Source organism: Chanodichthys erythropterus, chromosome 12 (assembly GCF_024489055.1).
Source record: "Chanodichthys erythropterus isolate Z2021 chromosome 12, ASM2448905v1, whole genome shotgun sequence".
Classification (NCBI taxonomy): Eukaryota; Metazoa; Chordata; class Actinopteri; order Cypriniformes; family Xenocyprididae; genus Chanodichthys; species Chanodichthys erythropterus.
This window is the reverse complement of record NC_090232.1, coordinates 10,464,184-10,487,546: the sequence shown is the minus strand read 5'-3', so window position 1 is coordinate 10,487,546 and position 23,363 is coordinate 10,464,184. Positions and strand designations below refer to the sequence as shown.

Here is a 23,363-nt window from a genome sequence, read left to right as displayed (position 1 = left end):
ACATGATTTGACAGTTTATTTTAATAAATATGAAAAATATAAAAGGTGTGCATCATAGCTGACATGTAGATGAACACTTTACAGTTGGTTTTATGACTGTAAATTATTTCCTTGTTGTTATTGAATGTTATTGAAGTTAGAATCATGCATACCAATTTCGGATGTAACTTTAGAGACGGTCCCTAAATTTGCAAATATCAAACGTCTAGCGTAAAACCAACTTTATGCCAGTTTCGTCTTGTGACCCAGTCAGGAATAGACTTTTGTCCTCTGTAGAGGCATGGGCGTAGGTTTAGGGGGGACGCTAGGTACTAGTCCCTATCAATATTTTGAGATGACAAATTTGTCCCCACCAATATTTAGCAAGCTCCTTTGAACTGCTATTTGGATCGATTCTAACGGCCAAGACGATGACAGTACAAGAAACGCCGTAATTTGATTGGCGGCGGGGTATCTGACAGGCTACACGCGCGGGCCGGGACTACTTTTGTGCTTGCACAAGCAGCGAACGGGTGGTGTGTGTGTGTGCGTGTGCGTGTGCGTGTGTGTGTGTGCGCGCGCGCATGTTGACGACGCCGACGGTAAGTTACCAGGGCTGTCTCTCTGCCACATACAGAGGCCAGAGTAAAAACATTTTAATATTCCATTTTTTTGCCCCTTTTTGTACTTTGTAGATCCCACCCAAGAAGAAGAAAGGGGACATAAGAAGCTTTTTCATAGTCAGAGTGTAAGTAAGCAAAATAACTAGATAGCCACACAAATAAACTAGCAGTGACTGACCAGGCTTTCAAATGCAGATTCTGTGGAAAATCGTATTAACTGGTGATAGTATATGTGTTACCCAGGATGATAGAATGCTACGTTAGCAAGTAACTGAATGTCAATTAGCCTGTACCTTAACTTAGAATCTTGCAGTCAATATAAACGGTGGATCTGAGACATTTTTCGTTTCCTACATTCTGTTTATGTAATGTATTTGTGAGTGTAGCCTATCCTACATGCAGAGAAATAAAAGGGAAACCACCCACAATTTAATGAAGAACTGACATTGCTAGACACATGTGCTGGAAAAACGTGTTTGCAATGTTAAAAAGGCAAAAGTTGATGAGAATAGCCAAACATGTTTGCTGAGAGTCCTTCTTTTAATAGGGAATTAGGTAATCACAGCCTCCTGGCTGAAGCCACACCCTCCAACGGTTGCACAATGAAGGGAAAGAATCCAAGACGTTTATAATATGGAGCATATAACAGCAATATTACAACTGAAAGCAGATGTATTCCATTGCCCAACATTTTCATTTGATATGACTATTATTCAGACTATATTTTTCTTACTTCTATTATTATTTTATTTACTTATTTATTTGTCATTTATTTATCAATGGTCATTTGCATTGTAAAAATTATTGTTATTATTTACAAAATGTGTATGTTGTACTGCAGAGATAAGGATCTTACCTCACATAGGCTATATTATTGTTAGGATGGAAGACATCTATGGACTGCTATTCTATTTGTGGACTTGCCCTGGACACTTTATTGTATCATCAATATCGTACCGTCAAAAAGTTCATTTGTGACATACTGTATGACTGCACTTGATAAAATAAAATAAAAGTTCAAAAAAAAAAAAGGCAAAAGTTAACACTGTTGGTTATTCAAATATAATGAATCATTATTTAATTGATAATATCCAATAACACTACCTGGTAGGAGGGTTAAACTTGCTAGCCATAGACTACAAAATTAATTAACCATTTTGTATGCAGGAAAGACAGCATCAAACCACAACAGATTTACAATTACATTTATTCATTTAGCAGACAATTTTATTCAAAGCGACTTACAATTGAGAACAATAGAAGCAGTAAATCTAGGACAACAATATGCAAGTGTTATGACCCTTCCCAGTTTAATCTAATGCACTATTTTTTATTTTTGGTATACTAATCAATGTTATATAGTTCAACAATGATAAAATGTTAGAATACGATCTGTATTTTATTCTAATGTTGATCTAGCTTACTGCTAGTCTCATACAGACAAACTAACACATATATTTCAACACATTAATCCACAAAACCATGTCCCCTTCATATTTAAAAATGGCTCTGAAATATAAACATGATGTGTTGAATGCATACTATGATACGTGTGTATTTTAATAAAAAATGAAATCACCATTAAATCACTGGTATCTTACAACAAAAGAATTCCAGGGGGGTGTCCCCACCAAAGCTGAGACCAAACCTACGCCCATGTGTAGAGGACATTATATTTTAGTGATTTTCTCTGACATCATGTCACAGTTTTATGTCTGGATGTCCTGTAAGGAGCACATTCAGGGCTTTGCAGAGATATGACATTGATTTCATACATGAACTCTGTAGATGATTATTTGTTTCTTATGCTCTAAACAATAATGACGTGAAAAAAATACTCAATTCAGAAAACGTCTCAGGTTACAGATGTAACCCTGGTTCCCTGAGTAGGGAACGAGACGCTGCGTGGTAACGCATTGGGAACCTTCTGCGTGATGTCGTCACTGAAGCACTCATGTATCTAACCAATCGCGTAGCGAGACGTCAGAGACGGGTGACGTCACAGACCAGGAAACTATAAAGCATACCCGGATGCAGAGCACGCTAGCTTCTGGATAAGTCTGAGACAAATGCTCGCAAGTATGCAGGGGGTACGGCAAGAGACGCAGCGTCTCGTTCCCTACTCAGGGAACCAGGGTTACATCTGTAACCTGAGACGTTCCCTTTCGTGGGAACTGTCGACGCTGCGTGGTAACGCATTGGGAACGCTATCCCAACTGTGCCGTAGCGGCAAATACTTGCCAGGTTATCTTGGCAGAACTGATGACCCCGGAGTGGAGCCGACATCAAGGTTATAAAACCTTACAAACGTGTGCTGACATGACCAGCCAGCCGCGTCACAAATGTCACCAATGGAGACACCTGACATCAAGGCTTTTGATGCTGCCATACCCCGCGTAGAATGGGCACGGACATTCAGAGGAGAAGGCTGTCCGGCCGCATCATATGCAAGTGTGATGGCCTCTACCACCCACTTGCTCATCCTCTGCTTAGATGCAGGGCCCCCTTTTTTAGGGGACCCATAACAGACAAAAAGCTGATCAGTCTTACGCCACAGGGCAGCACTGTGGACGTAAGTATCCAAGGCCCTCACAGGGCAGAGCAGATTTAGTTTTTCCTGATCCGAAGATTTAAAAGGAGGAGGGCAGAAAGCCTGGAGCACAATGGGACCTGGAACGTGGGTAGGGACCTTAGGGACATAGCCCGGTCTAGGATGCAGGAATGCTTTCACCATTCCTGGAGCAAATTCAAGGTATGAGGGAGCAACTGACAGTGCTTGTAAATCTCCTATCCTTTTCAGAGAAGTGATAGCAAGTAGAAAAATAGTCTTTAGAGTGAGGAACCTCTCAGGAACCTCCTCTATTGGTTCAAAGGGCGCCTCGGCCAACCCTTGTAAAACCACGGCCAGGTCCCAGGCCGGAACCCTTGTGCGCACTGGAGGCCTCAACCTCAGTGTGCCACGGAGGAAGCGAGTGACCAGGGGGTCTCGACCCACCGAAAGGCCACCTACAAGAGGAATATGAAAGGCAGATATAGCCGCAACGTAAACCTTTAACGTTGAAGGGGATAGGCCCTCCGAGAACTTTTCTTGGAGAAATGTAAGCACGTGGCTAATAGAGGCGTGGACAGGGTCCACATTAATACGTCTGCACCAGGCAGAGAACAGATTCCACTTGTATAAATAAAGCTTCCTCGTGGCGGGAGCTCTGGAGTTTAATATGGTCTCCACAACCTCGGTTGGGAGACCAGCATCTACGAACCTGGCCCCCTCAGAGGCCAGGCCCATAGTTTCCATAATTCTGGGCGGGGGTGTATTATCCGGCCGCCCGCTTGTGACAGGAGGTCCTGTCTGAGGGGAAGCTCCATTGGGGAGCCGTCTAGTAGGGACACTAGGTCCGAGAACCATATTCTGGTTGGCCAAAAGGGAGCCACCAGTATTAGGCTGACCCCCTCCCGGCGTACTTTCTCCAGAACTCCCGGGAGCAAGGCGATCGGGGGAAATGCATACAGACGCCGCCTCGGCCACGTCTGTACCATGGCATCCAGCCCCAGAGGTGCTGGATGGGTGAGGGAGTACCAGAGTGGACACTGGGTTGACTCTCCCGAAGCAAATAGGTCGACTTCCGCTCGACCGAAATTTTTCCATAGGAGATCCACCACTTCTGGGTGAAGTCTCCACTCCCCGGGCCTCGGGCCCTGTCTCGACAGGGCGTCTGCTCCCATATTTTGGCGCCCTGGGATGTAAGCTGCTCTCAAGGCGAGACCGCAAACCCCCCTGATGATTTATATAGGCGACCACAGCAGTGTTGTCCGTGCGGACCAACACATGATGGCCTCTCAGGTCTGGGAGAAAGTGTTTCAATGCCAGAAACACCGCCATCATCTCCAGCCGATTTATGTGCCAGGAGAGCTGATGGACCTCCCATGAGCCCTGAGCTGGATGGCCACTCATGATCGCCCCCCAGCCCGTGAGGGAAGCATCTGTCGTAAGCATTACGCGACGACCAGAAGTCCCCAGCACGGGTCCCTGGGACAGGAACCAGGGATCTTTCCACATGACCAGAGCACGAAGGCATCGTCGTGAGACTTTGATCATGCGAAAAGGATTTCCCCTCGGGGAGAATCCCCTGGTCCTGAGCCACCACTGTAAGGGTCTCATGTGCAGGAGGCCAAAAGGTATCACGTTGGACGCAGCTGCCATCAGACCCAACAGCCTCTGGAACTGTTTTACAGTGAGTGACTGGCCTAACTTCACCCCTTTCATAGCCATAAGAATGGCACTCACCCGAGCGGGAGACAGATGTGCCCGCATCGTGGTGGAGTCCCAAACTACCCCCAGATAAGTGATAGTTTGAACCGGAACTAGCACACTCTTTTTTGCGTTGAGCCTCAGCCCAAGCCTCTCCATGTGACGCAGAACAACATCTCGATGCTGGACTGCCAGTTGCTCTGACTGAGCTAGAATCAACCAATCGTCGATGTAATTCAGCACGCGGATGCCCTGAAGCCTTAGCGGGGCCAGAGCCGCATCCACGCACTTCGTGAATGTGCGGGGTGATAACGATAGGCCAAACGGAAGAACCTTGTACTGGAAAGCTTCGCCCCCGAAAGCAAACCTGAGGAACTTCCTGTGAGAAGGATGGATGGACACATCGAAGTATGCATCTTTCAGGTCTATCGCCACAAACCAGTCCTCGGACCTGATCTGTGGGATAATCTGTTTGAGTGTAAGCATCTTGAACTTGAGCTTCTGGATTGAGCGATTTAACACGCGTAAATCTATGATAGGACGTAGTCCTCCATCCTTCTTTGGAACAATGAAGTAACGGCTGTAGAAGCCTGACAGCTTGCTGGGAGGAGGGACCCTTTCTATAGCTCCTTTTTGCAAGAGTGTCATAACCTCTTGTTCCATCACCAGAGACTGCTCGGGGGTCACCACTGTGGGATGGACCCCATTGAATATGGGCGGGCGAGACCCGAACTGTATTCTGTAACCCTTTTCTATCATGAGCAGCACCCAATTTGATATATTTGGAAGTAGTTTCCACTCTGCCAAAAAATCTACTAAGGGAACCAGTCTCTCGAGACTGGTCTCTGGTGTTTTTTGAGCACTTGGCTCGGTGATCTGACACGGCGCGCCGGCAGACAACCGAATCAAGTGGCCGGCCCTCCTCGAAGGACCGGCGGGGACCGCCGTGCCCTGACGCACACTGGGTGGCAGGGTTGACGGACTGTCCCCCTGAGGGTGCCAAAGGGGAGCGGGGATTAGATGTATTTTTTCCCGGCTTCCTCCGGAGGGGACCACCCTCATTGGGTCCTGACCCACAGATGTCAGGACCGCTTTGAAGTCTTCCTGGCGATGATAAAGGCCCGCAGGTCCGTTTTACCCTTGGAAGGCTTCTTGTGAGCGGACCGACCCGGTCCCCAAGCTGTTTGTGGGGGAGCTCGAGTGGCCACGCTCACTTTCTGTTGCGCTCTGTGGTGCGCTGAGGAGCTCGTGGACGGCCGAGGCTGCTCCCGCTCAGCAGCCTCGGGGGGAATAGAGCGGCGGGGGATGAACCTCTGGAACGCCGCTGATTGTTTTTTTGCCTCCTGGAACCTCTCGACGACTGTATTTACAGCGTCGCCGAAGAGGCCCGCAGGGGACAGCGGCGCGTCCATAAGGGCAGCTTTGTCTCGCTCCCTTATGTCCGAGAGGTTCAGCCACAAATGTCTCTCCGTAGCCACCAAGGCTGCCATAGACCGGCCGATTTCTTTGGCCGTCTCTTTGGTGGCACGGAGAGCGAGATCAGTTGCCATCCTGATCTCTTGAATACAATCATAAGTGGCCTCCCCGCTCTCATCAATCTCCCCCAGCAGGTCTGCTTGATATGCTTGAAGCAGCGACATGGTGTGTAGACATGCCGCCGCCTGACCTGCTGCCGTGTATGCTTTGCCCACCAAGCTTGATATTGTTCTTAAGGGCTTGGTGGGCAACGTCGGGGCTTTTAGTGACGATGCCGACTCGGGCGAGAGATAGCCCGCAAGCGCCTCTTCAACCCGGGGCATCGCCGCATAACCGTGCCGTTTCAACCCCACTATATTACTATATACAGACGTTTGGGGGCTGAATACGCGGTGCTGCACGGGCCTTTTCCACGACCTCGACACCTCGGTGTGGAGGTCCGTGAAAAAAACGGCAAACCCCGACGCTGGGGTAGCGACCGAGCGGGCAGAAAGCGCTCATCTAGCTTACTTTTTGGTTTCGGTTCTGCCCGCTCTGCTGGCCAATCAATCTTTAACTTGGCCACAGCCCTGGTCACTACCTCCAGGAGCTCCTCATATGCTGGGGAAGAGGATGGCGGGTCCTCTTCCCCAGTCTCGACGCTCACCACATCAACCTCCTCGGAGGAAGAGAGGTGAAGCGCCGGTGTCTCTCTCCGGGGGGAAGAAACCGCAACGCGTGCTTCCGCCGCCTGAGAAGAGACACTGGGGCTGGCGGGTAAAGGGCGAGATAAGGCTGGGCCCGTCTCAACCCCCTCCGCCAGCTCCATCTGCGAACCCCACGACAGTAGCCGGCGCTGCACCTCAGCAGCAGCAGGACCCGACCCACGGGGAACGCTCGCCGAGGCACCCTCCTCGAAGAGTGCTCGGCGAGATCTCAACACTCTGAGGGTTAGTCTCTCGCAATGCACGCAGACAGCTCCCTCGAGAGCTGCCTGGGCATGCTCAACCCCCAGACAAAAAACGCACATATCATGTGTGTCCCCGTCAGGAATGTATCTGGGGCAGGGATGCACACACTTCCTGAAACGTTTTTCCTCCGCCATTATAATTGTCTTATTTATATATATATATATATATATATATATATATATATATATATATATATGTGTGTTTGTGCAACTCTTGTCCTCAGACGAAGAGATATTGTAATGATACGGGACAAACAACACCAAATAAGACAGACAAGATAACATAGAGCGCTTTGTTGAAGACACAGAAGCTAGCGTGCTCTGCATCCGGGTATGCTTTATAGTTTCCTGGTCCGTGACATCACCCGTCTCTGACGTCTCGCTACGCGATTGGTTAGATACATGAGTGCTTCAGTGACGACATCACGCAGAAGGTTCCCAATGCGTTACCACGCAGCGCCGACAGTTCCCACGAAAGGGAACTTTGTTTTCTGGGTCTCAGGAGGATATGCTGATGATAGCCTACCGTCTTAACACTCTGAGGTCTGACGGTATCGCCGGCGATACCACCGTGGTTTTTTTCTTATCAGTGTGAAAGAGACTCAAAATACTCCGTCAATGTTGCACATACAATTAAGAGTTATACACCATTTTAATCTGTGGAATATCTTCTTTCATTTGTGTACACTCAGAGTAAAAACAGAATTTTGTGCTTTTTGTAAAATAAAGAAAACTAACATGATGCGTGATTTCTCCTCTCCCTCTGAACGAACTCCAATCTGATAGTTCTCAGAAAATGAACTGTAACTTAGTGAATACTAATGACAAAAAAATTACACTTATGTCTAAAAAAACGTTAAGATGTCAGGTTTTAAATCATGTAAGTCAAATCGAAAAGAAACCTTCTTTGTTTATGTAATCTGTATGAAAAGAGAGCCATGTCAGAAATCCGTGATTCAGCTCATTATCTGCTAATGCGGCCACGCCCACGGAGCCAGCGCTATTCAGACGCTAATTCAGTCAATACATGCATTTATTATCTCAATCGTGTATTTATTGTCTTGAAAAGTGTTTATCTGGATGTAAAAGTCATGGTTAGCGATCTCTAGAAGACATGCAGTTACTTCCTGTTTACTTGTCTTCTACAGATGAAGTTTAGATGAGTTTTTGTTTCTTTAGCGCCCTCCTGCTGCTGTATGTATTGGAAACTCCATTCATGGAATAGCCTCTTCTTCTTTTAGATGAATTTGTGGACTAAAATGCACAGAGCGCCCTCCGACTTCAAGGATGAATTGAAAACACCAGCGCTCATAGTAATGACAGTGAATATTAAATAAAAATAACTCCTCTGTATAGAAAATTGACATAAGCATATGAGAATCCAATATTTCTCCAAATGTGCATGCTTTTAAACTAAAAGCCTATATTCAGACTCTTTGCATCACAGAAATACATTATATTTTAAAGTATAATATAAAACCATTACTTTATATTGTAATAATATTTTTCTGTATGTTTCATATATCATAATGAGCTTGAGACATCACAGAAGGTTTTTTTTCACAGCCTACCTGACTGAAATGCCTCATTAATATGCAAGTCATTTCAGCTCATTACTATCCAATTCTTTTGTCTTCTCAGGTGAGAATGGCCCATTTTCAGTGGTGATTCACGCCTCCTTGCATACTGTGTTTCTTGGCAAAAAGTGTCTTACAAAAACTAAATCAATAAATTGTTAAATATGAAGGAGTAGGCAGCATAATTTTTACATAATTTTGAAGCAAAAACTCTAGTCTACAACCTCCAATACCCTAAAGTCTTATGAACACAGATTTATTATACTTTTTTTGGCCTTATTTCAGTAACTTAAGTTTTTTGTTTTTTCAACAACCACGCATAAATGTTATTCCTTCAAAAACACAAACATGTACATACATGTTCCTCACATATTATTGTAGCCTAGTTTGTGCTGAATACAGTGTAATGACACTTTTTCCATTAATATGTTTATGAACAACTGAAAAAAGCACAAATGTCAGGGCATGTCAAAAGTTCTCCAGGCCCCAAATCAGCCTCAGACTCCAGAGGGTTAATTAATTCCATTATTCTCTTGTGGCCCATAGGCTACTGAAGCAAATAAGATATATTTCGTGTTAGAGGTTGTTTTTTTTAAAGTCGGTGCTTGAAGTAAAGCTGCTCTTAATTTTCATGAATGACTGCAGTGTTAGGAAATATTATACAGTGTTAATTAGATATATAATTAATTTCATTGTATATAGAACTAAAAAAAATGTTTAAAACTTTTTCAAAGAGGAGCTAGACTAACAGCCTATTCTTTTATTATCCTCACCTCAGTTAAGCGGTGATGCGCTATGAAATTATTGAGGAGCAAATGTATTGTAATATTAATTTAATAATGAAAGTAGCCTAAACTAATAGTAATAATCAGTGTTGGGGAGTAGTTAACTACATGTAGCGGCGCTTCTAGTTTAACTACATTTTTCAGTAGCTTGTATGTAGTTCAGCTACTTTTAAAACAGTGTAGCTTTTCCAGTAGTTAACTACTTTTTCCATCAAGTATAGCGCGACCAAAAGCTACAAGCTACATTCCGTTTTGTGTTCTGACGCCGAGCCTGCAATCCATTCAAGCAGCACAGCGTCTTCAGATCACGAACTAAAATCGCCATCCGCCATCTATTGTTATATAACGCATCTTGCGGCTTTACAGTTCATTGAGAAGAGATCGTCTGATGATTATATGAGGACAGGAGTGGGTTTCAGGGGCGGATCTAGAAAATTATTTATAGGGTGGCAAAGGGGTGGCATGAGGTCTATGAGGGGTGGCAACACCAAAGCAAGCACCCATGGATTTTTGTGCCTGGATATTTATGCCCTGACATACTCAATTGTGTTCACAAACATTGCATTACCATTTTAATTAAAAAATAAATAACAAGATTTCAATATTCATCATGGCACCAATTAAAGGCACTATACGAAAAACATCAACAGATTTAAAATGAGTCTGACCTTGTATCACTAAAGGTGATGATGAGCAGTTTTATTAATATTATTACACAGGCTACTTCAGTGGCATAAATCACATGTTTTAGTGCAAGTTAAAGAACATATTGTTTTTTGCAAACAATTTTTGAGTTTCTGTTATTAACAGAGGTGGGAATGTCTGTGTGTGTTCACCCAGAACACCCTATCAACTACATACTCTAGCAACACCCCAGAAACTGCATTGCAAGAGCCTAGAAACCCCCCAGAATCTCCTAGCAACCACCTAGCAACACTTTAGCAATCACATAGAACATCTATATTCTGGCCTAACTGATCAAACTATTTATGTTTTTTAAACAAGACTTTAAGTTGGCTTTATGACAAGCCAGCATAAGTTTGTCTTTCAAACTGTTCAGTCTAGTTGAAATGAAACAATTCAACATTTTCTCACAACTATAAACACAATCTCAATACTATGCACTTGTACAAACCTCAAACTTCCAGGTCAAAATAAAATGTTTTATTCAAAAACTTAATCTTTTCTGACAAAATCAAACTTTGGCCTCAGATAACACACAAAACGTAACAAATACACACTACTGCACTGCCCAGTTAACACTAGTGAGAACAATTCATGTAACACTGTAACAAAAATACAGCTTACTGGGATTCAGGAATTATTTTGCAGCTCACTGTCTACCACACTATACAAAAGTACATTTACAGATACAGTAAAATACAGCAATGATTTTTCTTCTTTCTTTTTTTATTTTACTTTTATAAATTGATCTTGCAGTAGATTGCAGTAGTATGCACCACAATTCAGTATATTGTCAATTACAGTAAAACTAAATTCAGCATCCTCTGCACATTCGGCCAAATTTTATTACAGTATATATTATAGCAGTGTATTGGTCTTCTGACACAAAACAAGGCCTATATCCCTAGGCAGTCATTTCTCAGTTCTCCAAAAATACAGTACAATTGGCTACAGAGAAAGTTGACAATCACAAGTTTGAGGGTGTACAACTTGCTACAGTTTACTGTACATAGTGAAATTTCCCTCATCTAAAGTATTGGTGTGTGAGTTTAAAACCCCTGTAAATTTTTCATCCAGCTTTCATTTAGATTTTGACTGGTCTGTCATCAGTTTTGCTACCTAATGTTGTCATTGTTAAATGTTTTGAGAAATGTGTCTTTGTTTTGAGAACTGAACATTGGTTTGGGAAACTGGGCCAACTGAATCACTTATAATGTGTTAGAAAATGTGTGTTAGAAACAACACACGTGTTAGAAAAGATAAAATACATTTAGATTCTTACCTAACTAGTGATCGGGATCTTCTAATTGATTTCATGTTTCCGTTTCGTCGGATGGCAAAAAAACCATGATGAAAGTGGAGCGGGCGGTCGGTAAATCAGCTTGCAAAAAATAACGAAAATTCAAGGACTTCTGAGTTAGCCGAGAATCAGTAATTTTCCGATTCACGAAGAAATAGGGAGAAATTTGGCTGCCCTGTGTGTTTTTGACTCTCAAAGAATCGGTTCATAAGAGTCATTGTGTCACGAATACGACCTCTGTGGCTCCCTCCGATCGCCACCTGAGGGCGCCATCACCTGAATACTAACCATCCCTGGACTCCATTACCCACAAACCTTTGCCCACCTGATTAGCTTACCACCTGTTCCATATCTTCCTGGACTATAAAAGACCCATGCACCCACAGTCAGTTGCAAAGTCTTGTTTTGCACCGGCCAACAATTCTGAGCGGTTTTTCCCCTATGTTTGTTTATCTTGTGTATGACCCTGGACTGCCTTTACAACTCTGTTTCTGCTCGCTGCCTGCCTAGTGTTCTGTTTGCCTGTTCTCTGGTTTATCCTGCCCTGTCTGCCGCCAGCCCTGACTGTCTGCCTGTCCCCGATACTGAGTTTGTCTTGTCTCTGATACTGCTCTTGCCGTTATCTGACCCCAGCCTGTACGACTACGATTTTCTAATAAAGCTGCACATGGATTACTCTGAGTCTGCTTTGTTACACATTGTTAATGAAGCGGACTACACTGGGCGCGCTGCGTGCGCGTGCAACCGTCATGCATAGTTTATTGAAAGACGTGTTTTCTTTCCATTATTTTGCAATACGCTGTCATCACATTGAAGCGCCGCTGCTGAAAAGCAGTAGTATTTGAAACACTGCTAACATTTATATTTTATTCTCTGATAATTTTGGGGTGGCAAAGCTTTTTCTTAGGGGTGGCAGTTGCCACCCCGTGCCACACCGGTAGATCCACCCCTGGTGGGTTTGCACTTCACATCCCGTCATAATGAATCTAAGATAACTAACGCTGTGTTTTGCGTCATTGCATTGGCAAAGCATCCGTCAACTGAACAGAAAACAAAAATGCGAGCCTATTGCGCTTATCACACGACAAAGGCTGATCTAATAAAATCGGTTGCGCGGGTTTCAGAATGATGTTCACGCAAGAAGCACATGATTCGCGTCTCAAAGCTTCATCACTGCATGTGCTGTGAGTTTAATATGCATTTTTCTGTCCAATTTCAGTTGCATATATTTTGTTCTTGTATTGGTGCAGGTCCGGCAGAGTCAAATCACTGAGGGTGCTCCTGAAATTAGTCAGGATGCTACAGTAAAGTGCAGATGTAATGTGTAAACAACGGCTCCACCATAACAAGAATAGCAACGTACAGTTAGATTTTTTAAGTCATTAATTTTACAAATACTAATTGGAATAGAATTTTTTCTTATTTCTTATTCATTTCTTATTGTTATTATTATTGTTATTATTTTATTACTTTCATATTTTTGTCCCTTGTCATGGTTATGGTAGTAATTTTGAGCGTGAATCCTGCATTTGTATGTACTGTATTTATATAACTTCTGAAACTGCAGAATGCAATTGGTCGTCGGTCCTCTTATAGCATGAAAAACAAAACTTGTATTAAAATTCAGAATGTATTATAAAGCATGCAAAGAGTGCTTCCTTTATAATCACTAAAAAATCTTAACTCAGTTATAGCTGTCTACACTGCACAATGAACGTGCAAACTCAGTGCTGAATGCAAACTCTGGCGAGTCTTCCAGTGATTCTTACTAACCTAAACACCCCTGATTGGTCATTGCATTCAAGAGATCAACAGTTGTGTCTGTGATTGGCTATGTTGCTCACCGCTGCAAAATCATGTTGTAAATAGAAACATTTGAAATTCTCCAGAGCGCAAACACAAATACGGACTGGAGCATTTGCCAAATCTGTTTCGCCAATATGATATCATTACAGTACCAGCTGAGGGTGCTTTTGCTTTTGCTTGTGTTTGAGGGTGCTTAGGTGCGTAGCAGTTTGGTATTTTGACAGTCAGAGTTATAGGCTACATTTGAGTATTGTATCTTTTGATATACACAACAAAATAAAATGGTACACTTCGAAATAATAACTGTAGTGCACTGCATTGTTTTAAACCCCAAACATTTACTTAAACATTCTTCATTAACAGTTAAAAAAATAATAATTTCGGGGGGGTTATGGGAGGTGTTGTTTTATTTAAAGAGCTAAGTGAGTAGTCAATGAAGAAACATAAAGTACCTGATACATAAACCTTTCAAAAATAAAATCATATTCTGGAGTTTTTTAATTGCTGGGGTCAAATTGACCCCACTGGCAAACCGGCGTCGCTGGATTTTGAGGATAATATGAGGGTTAAAGTATTTTTACTAGATTAAAACTACTTTTTAGCCTTTGTGCGGAAGATGACATTAATATCACAACAGAAAAAATGTCATGGTTGACGTTGGTAAACAATGGTAAAGGTTATAAACCTGTTTGAAACCAGTTCTTTAAACTAGTTACACATAATTGCTCTGCACCACCAATCAGATTAATCTGGTCGTTTTTACACACAGCTGTGTTGATTTAGAGGGAGAGTATATTTAAGGTGTCTCTGCTTACCCTTATAGAGTGCCCCAGGGATGACGTGTTTTTGTAGGCCAACCCGGAAGTTAGCGTCGCACGGGTTCCCTCGACTGAAAGCCTATTCATTTTTCCCATAGACTTTTGGAAAATCGCAGAAAATAAGCTCTGTGTTTAACAAAGGGTTATGACAATTACACGTTTTGTCTATCAAGATAATCTTTACAAGTTAACACAACATTTATAGATTTTGAAGCCTAAATAAAGTCGTCAGATATAAAAGGCTAACAGTAGGCTATAAACGAACTACAGCACACCATGGTCGCGGATCAACGTCGTCACCACCAAGCGTCCTCAAACTTTATTTAGAAAACAACTCTATTTAAAAACATGCTCACTGATTATGATCTGCACTGTGTATGAATACTTATCCACTTTTTCATGAGAAATGCTGTCCAAATGTCCTGTTTGTCATGATGACGTCTAAAGTCCCCGCCAAAGGAAATAGTCCCTCTTAGCAATTTGTTAGCAACCGCCGATTTGAAGACGCAGTAAAAGTTTAAAAAATCACAAGTGGGTTATAACTGGTGTGTTTTATGTCATAGATCAAAACGTGAAAGTATTTAGAGGCTTTGTTTACCACAGACCTTATTTCAGGCGATTTAGCAAAAACCCATTAAAAAAACCCATAGACTTTACAGCGGTGGAACCGGAAGTCCTAGAATGCTAACTCGCTTCTGGGTTTTGCCTACAAAAACGCGTCATCCCTGGGGCACTCTATTGCTGTGAATATTTGTTTAGTTGAAGTTTTGTAGTTAGATGGCTAACAAGTTTAATTTAACTTTTTTTTCAGAATAATCCCTGGGAAATTTATAGTAATTAATCTATTTGAGTATGTGATCTCATACTTGAAACCCCAAATATTTAGTCCATTTTTTGAAAATAAGTGATAAAAACTAAACTTGTAATGTAGTGATGTAAACTTTAACAAGGCATTTCTGTAGTGTTTTATCAAATGTGTCCATATATTCACAGAATTGCCACCGCCCCAAAATCATGTTGTAAATAGAAACATTTGAAATTCTCCAGAGCGCAAACACAAATACGGACTGGAGCATTTGCCAAATCTGTTTCGCCAATATGATATTATTACAGTATCAACTGAGGGTGCTCTTGCTTTTGCTTGTGTTTGAGGGTGCTTAGGTGCGTAGAACCGGGCCTGCATTGGTGTGACATTTGTAGCAGTTTGGTACTTTGACAGTCAGAGATATAGGCTACATTTGAGTATTGTATCTTTTGATATACACAACAAAATAAAATGGTACACTTTGAAATAATAACTGTAGTGCATTGCGTTGTTTTTAACCCCAAACATGTACATTCTTCATTAACAGTTCAAATCAAAGTAGTTTCAATGTAGCTAGCTACTTTTTGTTAGTAACTTGTAGTGTAGTTAAATACTTTTTCAGAAGGGTAGCTTGACTCTAGTTTAACTACTTTAATTTATAAGTAGCTTGTAGTTCGTCAAACTACAGTTTCAGAGTAGCTTCCCCAACACTGGTAATAATAAGACTTTAAGAATGTAACAGATCTACATTAATTGGAAATGCCAAATCCTCTTATTGCCATTATTGGATGCTTTTTGTTTAGACAATATCTCTCAATATCTCCCGAAGGACGCATTTACAGGCTTCATGTGTCATCGAGGCGATCTCATTCAGAGCCATGTAGAGAGAATTACATTAAAAAATTACCTTAAAGGGTCAGTTAACCCAAAAATGAAAATAATGTAATTTATAACCCACATGTGGTTCTACCTTCGTTCATCTTTTGAACAAAAATTAAGATATTTTTCCTAAAATCCTATGGTTCAGTGAGGCCTGCATCTCCAGAAAGACAATTCGCGGCAATCAGCAGCGACAACAGTGGCAATCCATCTGTCATTCAAGTGGCCACGCCCTTAATTATGCATAACTTTAAGGCTTAATATAATTTAAACGGATGAGTTCTAAAAATTAAAACAATAACCCCCCTCATAGTTGCCATGAAGAGCAAAATAAACTGGATAGATCAAAACTACTTTTTATACCAGGTTGTAAAAATAAATAAATATATATATATATATTTTTTTTTTTTTTCTGCTGTAAAGCTGGGCATTTTAACATGGAGAGATACAAATTTGACTCCCTTTTGGAGTCTGTCTCTAGCGGCCAGTCAAGGAATTGCAGTTTTAAGTCATTTTTTTTTTGGCTTCAAGTCAAGAGAGGCCGCGTGAGGTTGCCGCTTTGTTTTTGCCCACCCAATGGAGACTTATTTTAAATCTTTTTACATCAGAGACTTATTTTATATCTTGCAAGAAGGGGCATTATAGGTGCCTTTTAAAACTTCCAGTGACCAAGTCGTTTCACGTAGTGGTACAGAGGCCATTCCTGAATTTAAGGAGACATTAGGAGCGACTGAGATAAAGCAATAAAAACCACGCAAACGTTATTTATTTATTTTTCAGATTTAATATTATTCTGCTAACCAATATTTTATCTTCCAGGACAAAGACGTTGCTAAGATGGGATCCATTATTAATTATTCACCACCTCCTCCTCCTCCTCCTCCTCCAAGTAAATGATTTTTTTTTTTTTATTATAAAAATTAGGGTTATATTATCCTGAAAAAAAAATTATTAATGTCCACACACTGAAATTAATTCTTCCAAGAACTTTTATGTAACAGTAAGTGACTAAGTAAATAAATAAATAAAAATTAAAAATGACTAAAAATTATTTTTGGTCAAACAGACTATGACAGGCCATGGAGATCAATAAACTGGAGGTAAGCTCTGAAAAATATATATTTTTTTCTCTCTTGCCAAAACATGATTTATCCGTTAACTCTTACATTTGATCTCTGAAATATTCTCATTGGTCAATTGCATCCAAAATTGAAGTCAAATGTTTTTCCACTATAGCCAGTAAAGTGTATACATGCCAGTTTCATGTTTCTTTTAACATTTTCTTCTTGCATTTTTAAAGTATTATACAAATACTTCATTGATTAGAAATTCTTGGAATATTTTAAAAACATGTTGCATCTTGTATCTTGCATTTTATACTTTTATGCATATAAGTCTAGGTTTATGCTCACAAAATCCCCACCCCCCTTTAAACTCCCTTATAGTGAAGATGGACAAAACCTTTTGACAACAGTAACCAACTTCCAACCTGGGAACGCGGAAGTCAACCCTCTCCGGATTCTTCTGCATGGACCAGTAGGTGCTGGAAAATCAAGCTTCTTCAACTCTGTGAATAATGCTCTCCAGGGGCACATCACTACCAGAGCCCTGGCAAATTCAACATTAAATGATGATAGAACGTTCACTTTGGAGGTATAAGCTTAAATGTTAAATGTATATACATGTATATATATTAAAGCCATGTTAAGAAATACTGCTGTAATTTCTATGACAGGAATGAAATCACTTCTTTTTTGTTGTTGTCATAGTAAGAAAAGCTTCATGCAAAACAGTTAAAATATGTTTGGGTTTTGTTCTCAGTGCAAAACATACAAAGTGAGGAACAGGCCTGGCTCCTACTTTCCTTTCGCGTTCATTGACATCGCCGGTATGCACAGTGGAGGCATTGGAATAAAGACTGATGACATTAAAAAGTTATTAAAAGGTCACATCAAGGATGGTTATACTGTAAGTGCATTTAATACAAACTTCAGATTTCTCATTCAAGCACTGTATCATAAAGTCCTTTTGCATAGTGTGGAAGTAAACCTGAGCTGATTGTTCAAAAAAGTGTGATAAACTTCACTCCAGAAATGCTGGAAAACTGAATCAGTGCAAAAGAGTGTCATGCATGTGAGTCTACATTTTAAGTTGTCTAACAGGTCAAACTTTTGTTTCAGTTCTATTGTTTTTGTTAATTTCCATAATGCAAAACATTCTTGTAGTTGATTTAATACTTCTGTTTCTTCAGTTTAACCCATTAAAACCAATTACTGAAGAAGACCCAAAGTACAACAAGAATCCCATTCTGAAAGACAGGATTCACTGTCTGGTGGCTGTTCTTCCTGCTAACACTGTTTCTATGATTAATGAGAAAACAATTGAGCAAATGAGAGAAGTTCGTGAGAATGCACGAAACTTGGGTAAGTCATATAGAATAAATAAATGTTTATTGTGAAAAATACAATATTTGGTGCACAAGTTTCATCCATGGCTCTTAAAATATGATGAAAAACCATTGTATAGTTCTGTATGAGTCCCATTTGTTGGATCTCAATATCATAGCCAATGTTAAGAAAAACTCAAATATACAGAAAATGCTGTTAAACCAAAGGTTGTGCAGGACCTGGAGGGTTTTACTTAAAAAGAGTGAGAAGCATCATTCAGAGATTTATGCATGACTATAATAAAATATAATATAATGATCATCAAGGAAAGTACACACACACTCTTAAAAAAACTAGGAAGTAAACTTTGAAGTTTACTTTAAAGTGAACAGTATAATTTGTATGTGTATATATATATATATATATATATTTTTTTTTTTTTGTATTGTGGAATATACAGTATGTAATTCTTGTTCATTGTACCACAGGCATTCCTCAAGTCATAGTCATGACTAAGGTAGATGAAGTGTGTCCACTAGTTAAAGACAACCTTCAGAAGATCTACACAAGCAAAAAAATAAAACAGAAGGTACTGGGATTTATTTTTGTGACCAAGTAATACACTGAAAAAAAAAAATTTGGACCAACTAAGAATACCTAATTTGGGTATTTTTGGGAGGGTTTTGTCTGTAGACAAACTGAAAAACAAACAAAAACAAAAAACAGGTTTAAACAGAAATCATGATTTTTGATTACCAATATAAATATGCATTTTAAACAAATGACAGCGATTTCTTTCAGTGTATGCACATTACAGTTTCTTTTACTTTCCTTTTGTATTCTGTCATCTACATAGTATTTAGCAGAAACATTTTTTCCATTGATTTTTTTTTCAAATCAATTGCCTTTTGCAGATGGAGGAGTGTTCTAACAGTCTGGGAGTTCCAGTGAGCTACATTTATCCTGTGAAAAACTACCATGAGGAACATACTACTAACACAACAGTAGACATTCTGATTTTAGATGCACTGAAAAATATTGTCAACTTTGCCAATGACTATGTGGAGGACCAAGAGGACAGTTAAAATGCTATATGAAACGTTACATATAATAGCCTACCATAGTGTATTCCATTCTATTGGCTCTTTGGTAGTGTGTATTTGCATGACATCATTGATATCAGTCTGTAGATGAAGGTATTCATATCGCATATAGTTAGCCAAAAATCAGAATATACTGCATTTATAATCTAATCATTTATAATCATATCATTCAGTACTCGGTGTTACACTCAAAGCTGATGTAGTGGCTCATAAACAAAAGAAACTGTCGTTGCTCCTATAATAAATACAAATCTATGCTTTCCCTATGTGATGTTCTTCATTTATGTTACTCCTCAATGCTCCTAGGTTGGGACGTAACAATATTTTGGGTTCAGATGCATTGTTTATTGCTGTTAGGACAGGAATCCCTGTTATTCAAACCTAAATAAAATATATGAGAAAATATTACATGTAGGCAACATTGATTTCTGTTTATTCTATATAGGCTGATGCAACGAATGTCATGAAACCCCCCTGTTTTAGTCTGGTCGTTCACACCTCAGAGCTGAAAAAGTCTGAGAAAATGTGTGTGTAAAGCTCTGGAAAATTGGGAGTGCAGAGTGGGGGAACAGGGAACAGAAAACACAGACACAACACACGCATTATACAGAATAATGAATATTATATGAGCACGGAGAAAAATTACAAAAATTACAAAATTACAATGTTCTTCTGCAAGATGCGTGCAGTTCTCTTTATTAACCACTAGAGGGCCAAAAATTGCAGACTGCAGCTTTAAATAGTGTAGATTTGTATAGACATTAAACCGTTTAGATCTTTGAAACAGTTTAAAGGTGCGTTCACACACCATATCATTGTCAGGGTTATACCTGTATTGAGTTTGTTTTTGATCTGTTTCCCTGTTCTGTTCATGTATAGGTGCGTCCCTATTTGCATACTTATGCACTATTCTATGACGTTTGTAAGTATAAATAGTGCGAGTAGTGCGTTCACACTGAAAACTCCAAAAAGAAAAGGTACACTTTAAATACCCGGATGATGCACTAAATTAACAGAAAAACAAAGTGTGGATTGTTGGACACTTCATGTACTGTAAGCAGCTTTAATTGCGTAGTGGAGGGGAAGGGGCTGTCAGACTCTGATGTTAAATAACAAAATAACCTTATACAATTCACACACTACATGGATGAGTACATAGTGCATAAGTACATAGTGGATAGTGTGTCATTTGGGATGCAACACATGAGTTTGTTTTTCTTTAGTCACATGTTCTCTTTTGTTCAGTTTCCCGCCACTTGTTTGTTCCCATGGTTACCCTCATTGAGTTCATTTGTGTCTCATTATTGGTTTAATGTTTATCTCATTAATTATCTTGTTAGCTCCCCTGTTTGTTCTTGTATTTAAACCCTGTGTTTCTCTCAGTTCTCTGTCTATCCTTGTCCTTGTCTAGTTGGTTGTTCTGTTCCCAGGTCTAACTGTGTTTTATGGAGTTTTGAGTTAGTTTAAATAAAGAAAGCTGCTGCATCAAGATCCTGATTATTAGGGCCCAAGCGAAAATTCGCGCAGGGCCCTCTTGTTCTTCTTAGGATTATTAGGGCCCAAGCGAAAATTCGCGCAGGGCCCTCTTGTTCTTCTAAGGATTATTATTTTTTTTTTTTTTATTTTATTTTTTTTCCGTCTTCCGGGGCTTTTTGGGGGCCTTAACATGCTCAAAAACTCTTGAAAATTGGCACACACATTGGAATCCGCGGCCATTAGGACGCCGGAGAGGCTGGTACCCGGGCGTGGCAGGGGGGCTCGACAGCGCCCCCTTGAAAAAAGTCTGAAAATTTGGTCCATATATTAAACATGCTTGCACGTATTAGTATGAAACTCGGTACACATATAGACCTCATCGGGCCGAACAACTTTCGCGCTCTAAGTTAATCGCCACGCCAACAGGAAGTCAGCTATTAAGGGTTGTTTGAAAAACGCATGCTCTGGAATTTGATATACTCCTCCTAGACGATTAATCCGATCGCCACCAAACTCGGTCAGCATGAAGTCAAGACACTGATGATTAAAAATTGCCAGGGGATTTTTGATATCTCGAACGGTTTGGCCGTGGCGAGGCAACGAATTTATGGCGAGAAAAAGGAAACAGGAAATGTGTTATAACGTCTTAATACATATATTGATCTTTATGAAACTTCACGAGTGTGTTCGTTATAGGAGTCTGATCACATGGATGTGACTATTGTGAGTCAAAGTTATAGCGCCACCAACTGGCAGCAGGAAGTGTATCACTTTTTGAAATGTTTTGAGATCACCCTCTTATTTTTACCTGATTTGCTTCAAACTTCATCAGTGTAATGTCAATACACAGCAGATGTAGACCTATGACAGGATTTTTGATATTTGAAATATTGCTGCCATGGCAACAGGTCAAACTGTAATAATATTCTTGAGTGTTTTTGAGGCTCTTAACATGCTTCAAATTGCATGAAACTCGACACACACATCAATATTGTCAACCAGTAGACATGGACAAAGCCATAGAAATGGGCGTGGTGGAGGGGCTCAGTAGCGCCACCTTTTGACAAAAGTGGGGGGGTTAGTTTTTCCTACAGTCACCAAACTCGGTACACATATTATTCTCATCAAGCCGGACAATTTTCTAATTTACATTCATTAGCTCCGACCAACAGGAAGTCAGCTATTTTGGTTTGAATGTTAATTTTTTGAAAAAACAGGCTATGAATTTTATACTACTACTCCTACAGGGTTTATCCAATTTACACCAAGCTTTTTTTAACTTGTTGCGAACACATTGAAGTTGTTTAATTGCAAACGGATTTTGGATATCTCAAACGGTTTGGCCGTGGCGAGGCAACGAATTTATGGCGAGAAAAGGGAAACAGGAAATGTGTTATAACTTCTGCATACATTGATTGATGTTTATGAAACTTCAGGAGTGTGTTGGTTGTAGTAGTCTGATCACATGGATGTAACTATTGTGAGTCAAAGTTATAGCGCCACCAAATGGCAGCAAGAAGTGTATCACTTTTAAAATGCTTTGAGATCACCCTCTTATTTTTACCTGATTTGCTTCAAACTTCATCAGTGTAATGTCAATACACAGCAGATGTAGACCTATGACAGGATTTTTGATATTTGAAATATTGTTGCCATGGCAACAGGTCAAACTGTAATAATATTCTTGAGTGTTTTTGAGGCTCTTAACATGCTTCAAATTGCATGAAACTCGACACACACATCAATATTGTCAACCAGTAGACATGGACAAAGCCATAGAAATGGGCGTGGTGGAGGGGCTCAGTAGCGCCACCTTTTGACAAAAGTGGGGGTTAGTTTTTCCTACAGTCACCAAACTCGGTACACATATTATTCTCATCAAGCCGGACAATTTTCTAATTTACATTCATTAGCTCCGACCAACAGGAAGTCAGCTATTTTGGTTTGAATGTTAATTTTTTGAAAAAACAGGCTATGAATTTTATACTACTACTCCTACAGGGTTTATCCAATTTACACCAAGCTTTTTTTAACTTGTTGCTAACACATTGAAGTTGTTTAATTGCAAACGGATTTTGGATATCTCAAACGGTTTGGCCGTGGCGAGGCAACGAATTTATGGCAAGAAAAGGGAAACAAAGTGTTATAACTTCTGCATACATTAATTGATTTTGATGAAACTTTGGCTTAGTCTTCGTTGTACAAGGCTGATCACATGGATTTGACTATTGTGATTCAAAGTCATAGCGCCACCAACTGGAAGCAGAAAATGTGTCACTTTCAGCATACATTGAGATCACCCTCTTATTTTTACCTGATTTGCTTCAAAATTCATCAGAATAATGTTAAAACTTGGCACATGTAATCCTTTGAAAATGGGCAGGGAGGAGGGGCTCTATAACGGCACCTTGTAGTGCAGTAAATGTGGAGTGAATTTGACATAGTCCTTTGATGTTTAACCGTTTTA

General features: G+C 40.4%; 1 protein-coding gene across 1 annotated transcript; it reads left to right on the top strand.

Moving 5' to 3' along the window:
• Positions 1 to 266: 266 nt before the first annotated feature.
• Positions 267 to 19,680, top strand: LOC137032618 (interferon-induced protein 44-like). Its single transcript, XM_067404453.1, has 9 exons — positions 267 to 581; positions 675 to 727; positions 16,750 to 16,819; positions 16,997 to 17,030; positions 17,376 to 17,583; positions 17,752 to 17,898; positions 18,182 to 18,353; positions 18,806 to 18,906; positions 19,232 to 19,680. The coding sequence occupies exons 3-9, from the start codon at positions 16,768 to 16,770 to the stop codon at positions 19,400 to 19,402; spliced, it is 885 nt and encodes a 294-aa protein (XP_067260554.1). The 5' UTR covers positions 267 to 581; positions 675 to 727; positions 16,750 to 16,767; the 3' UTR covers positions 19,403 to 19,680.
• Positions 19,681 to 23,363: the final 3,683 nt, after the last annotated feature.

Coding starts and splice junctions, on each gene's coding strand:
- LOC137032618 (XM_067404453.1), top strand. CDS start 16,768: ATGGGATCCATTATTAATTATTCACCACCTCCTCCTCCTCCTCCTCCT. Junction 17,584..17,751: donor ATAGAACGTTCACTTTGGAG/GTATAAGCTTAA, acceptor TTTTGTTCTCAG/TGCAAAACATACAAAGTGAG. Junction 17,899..18,181: donor ACATCAAGGATGGTTATACT/GTAAGTGCATTT, acceptor CTGTTTCTTCAG/TTTAACCCATTAAAACCAAT.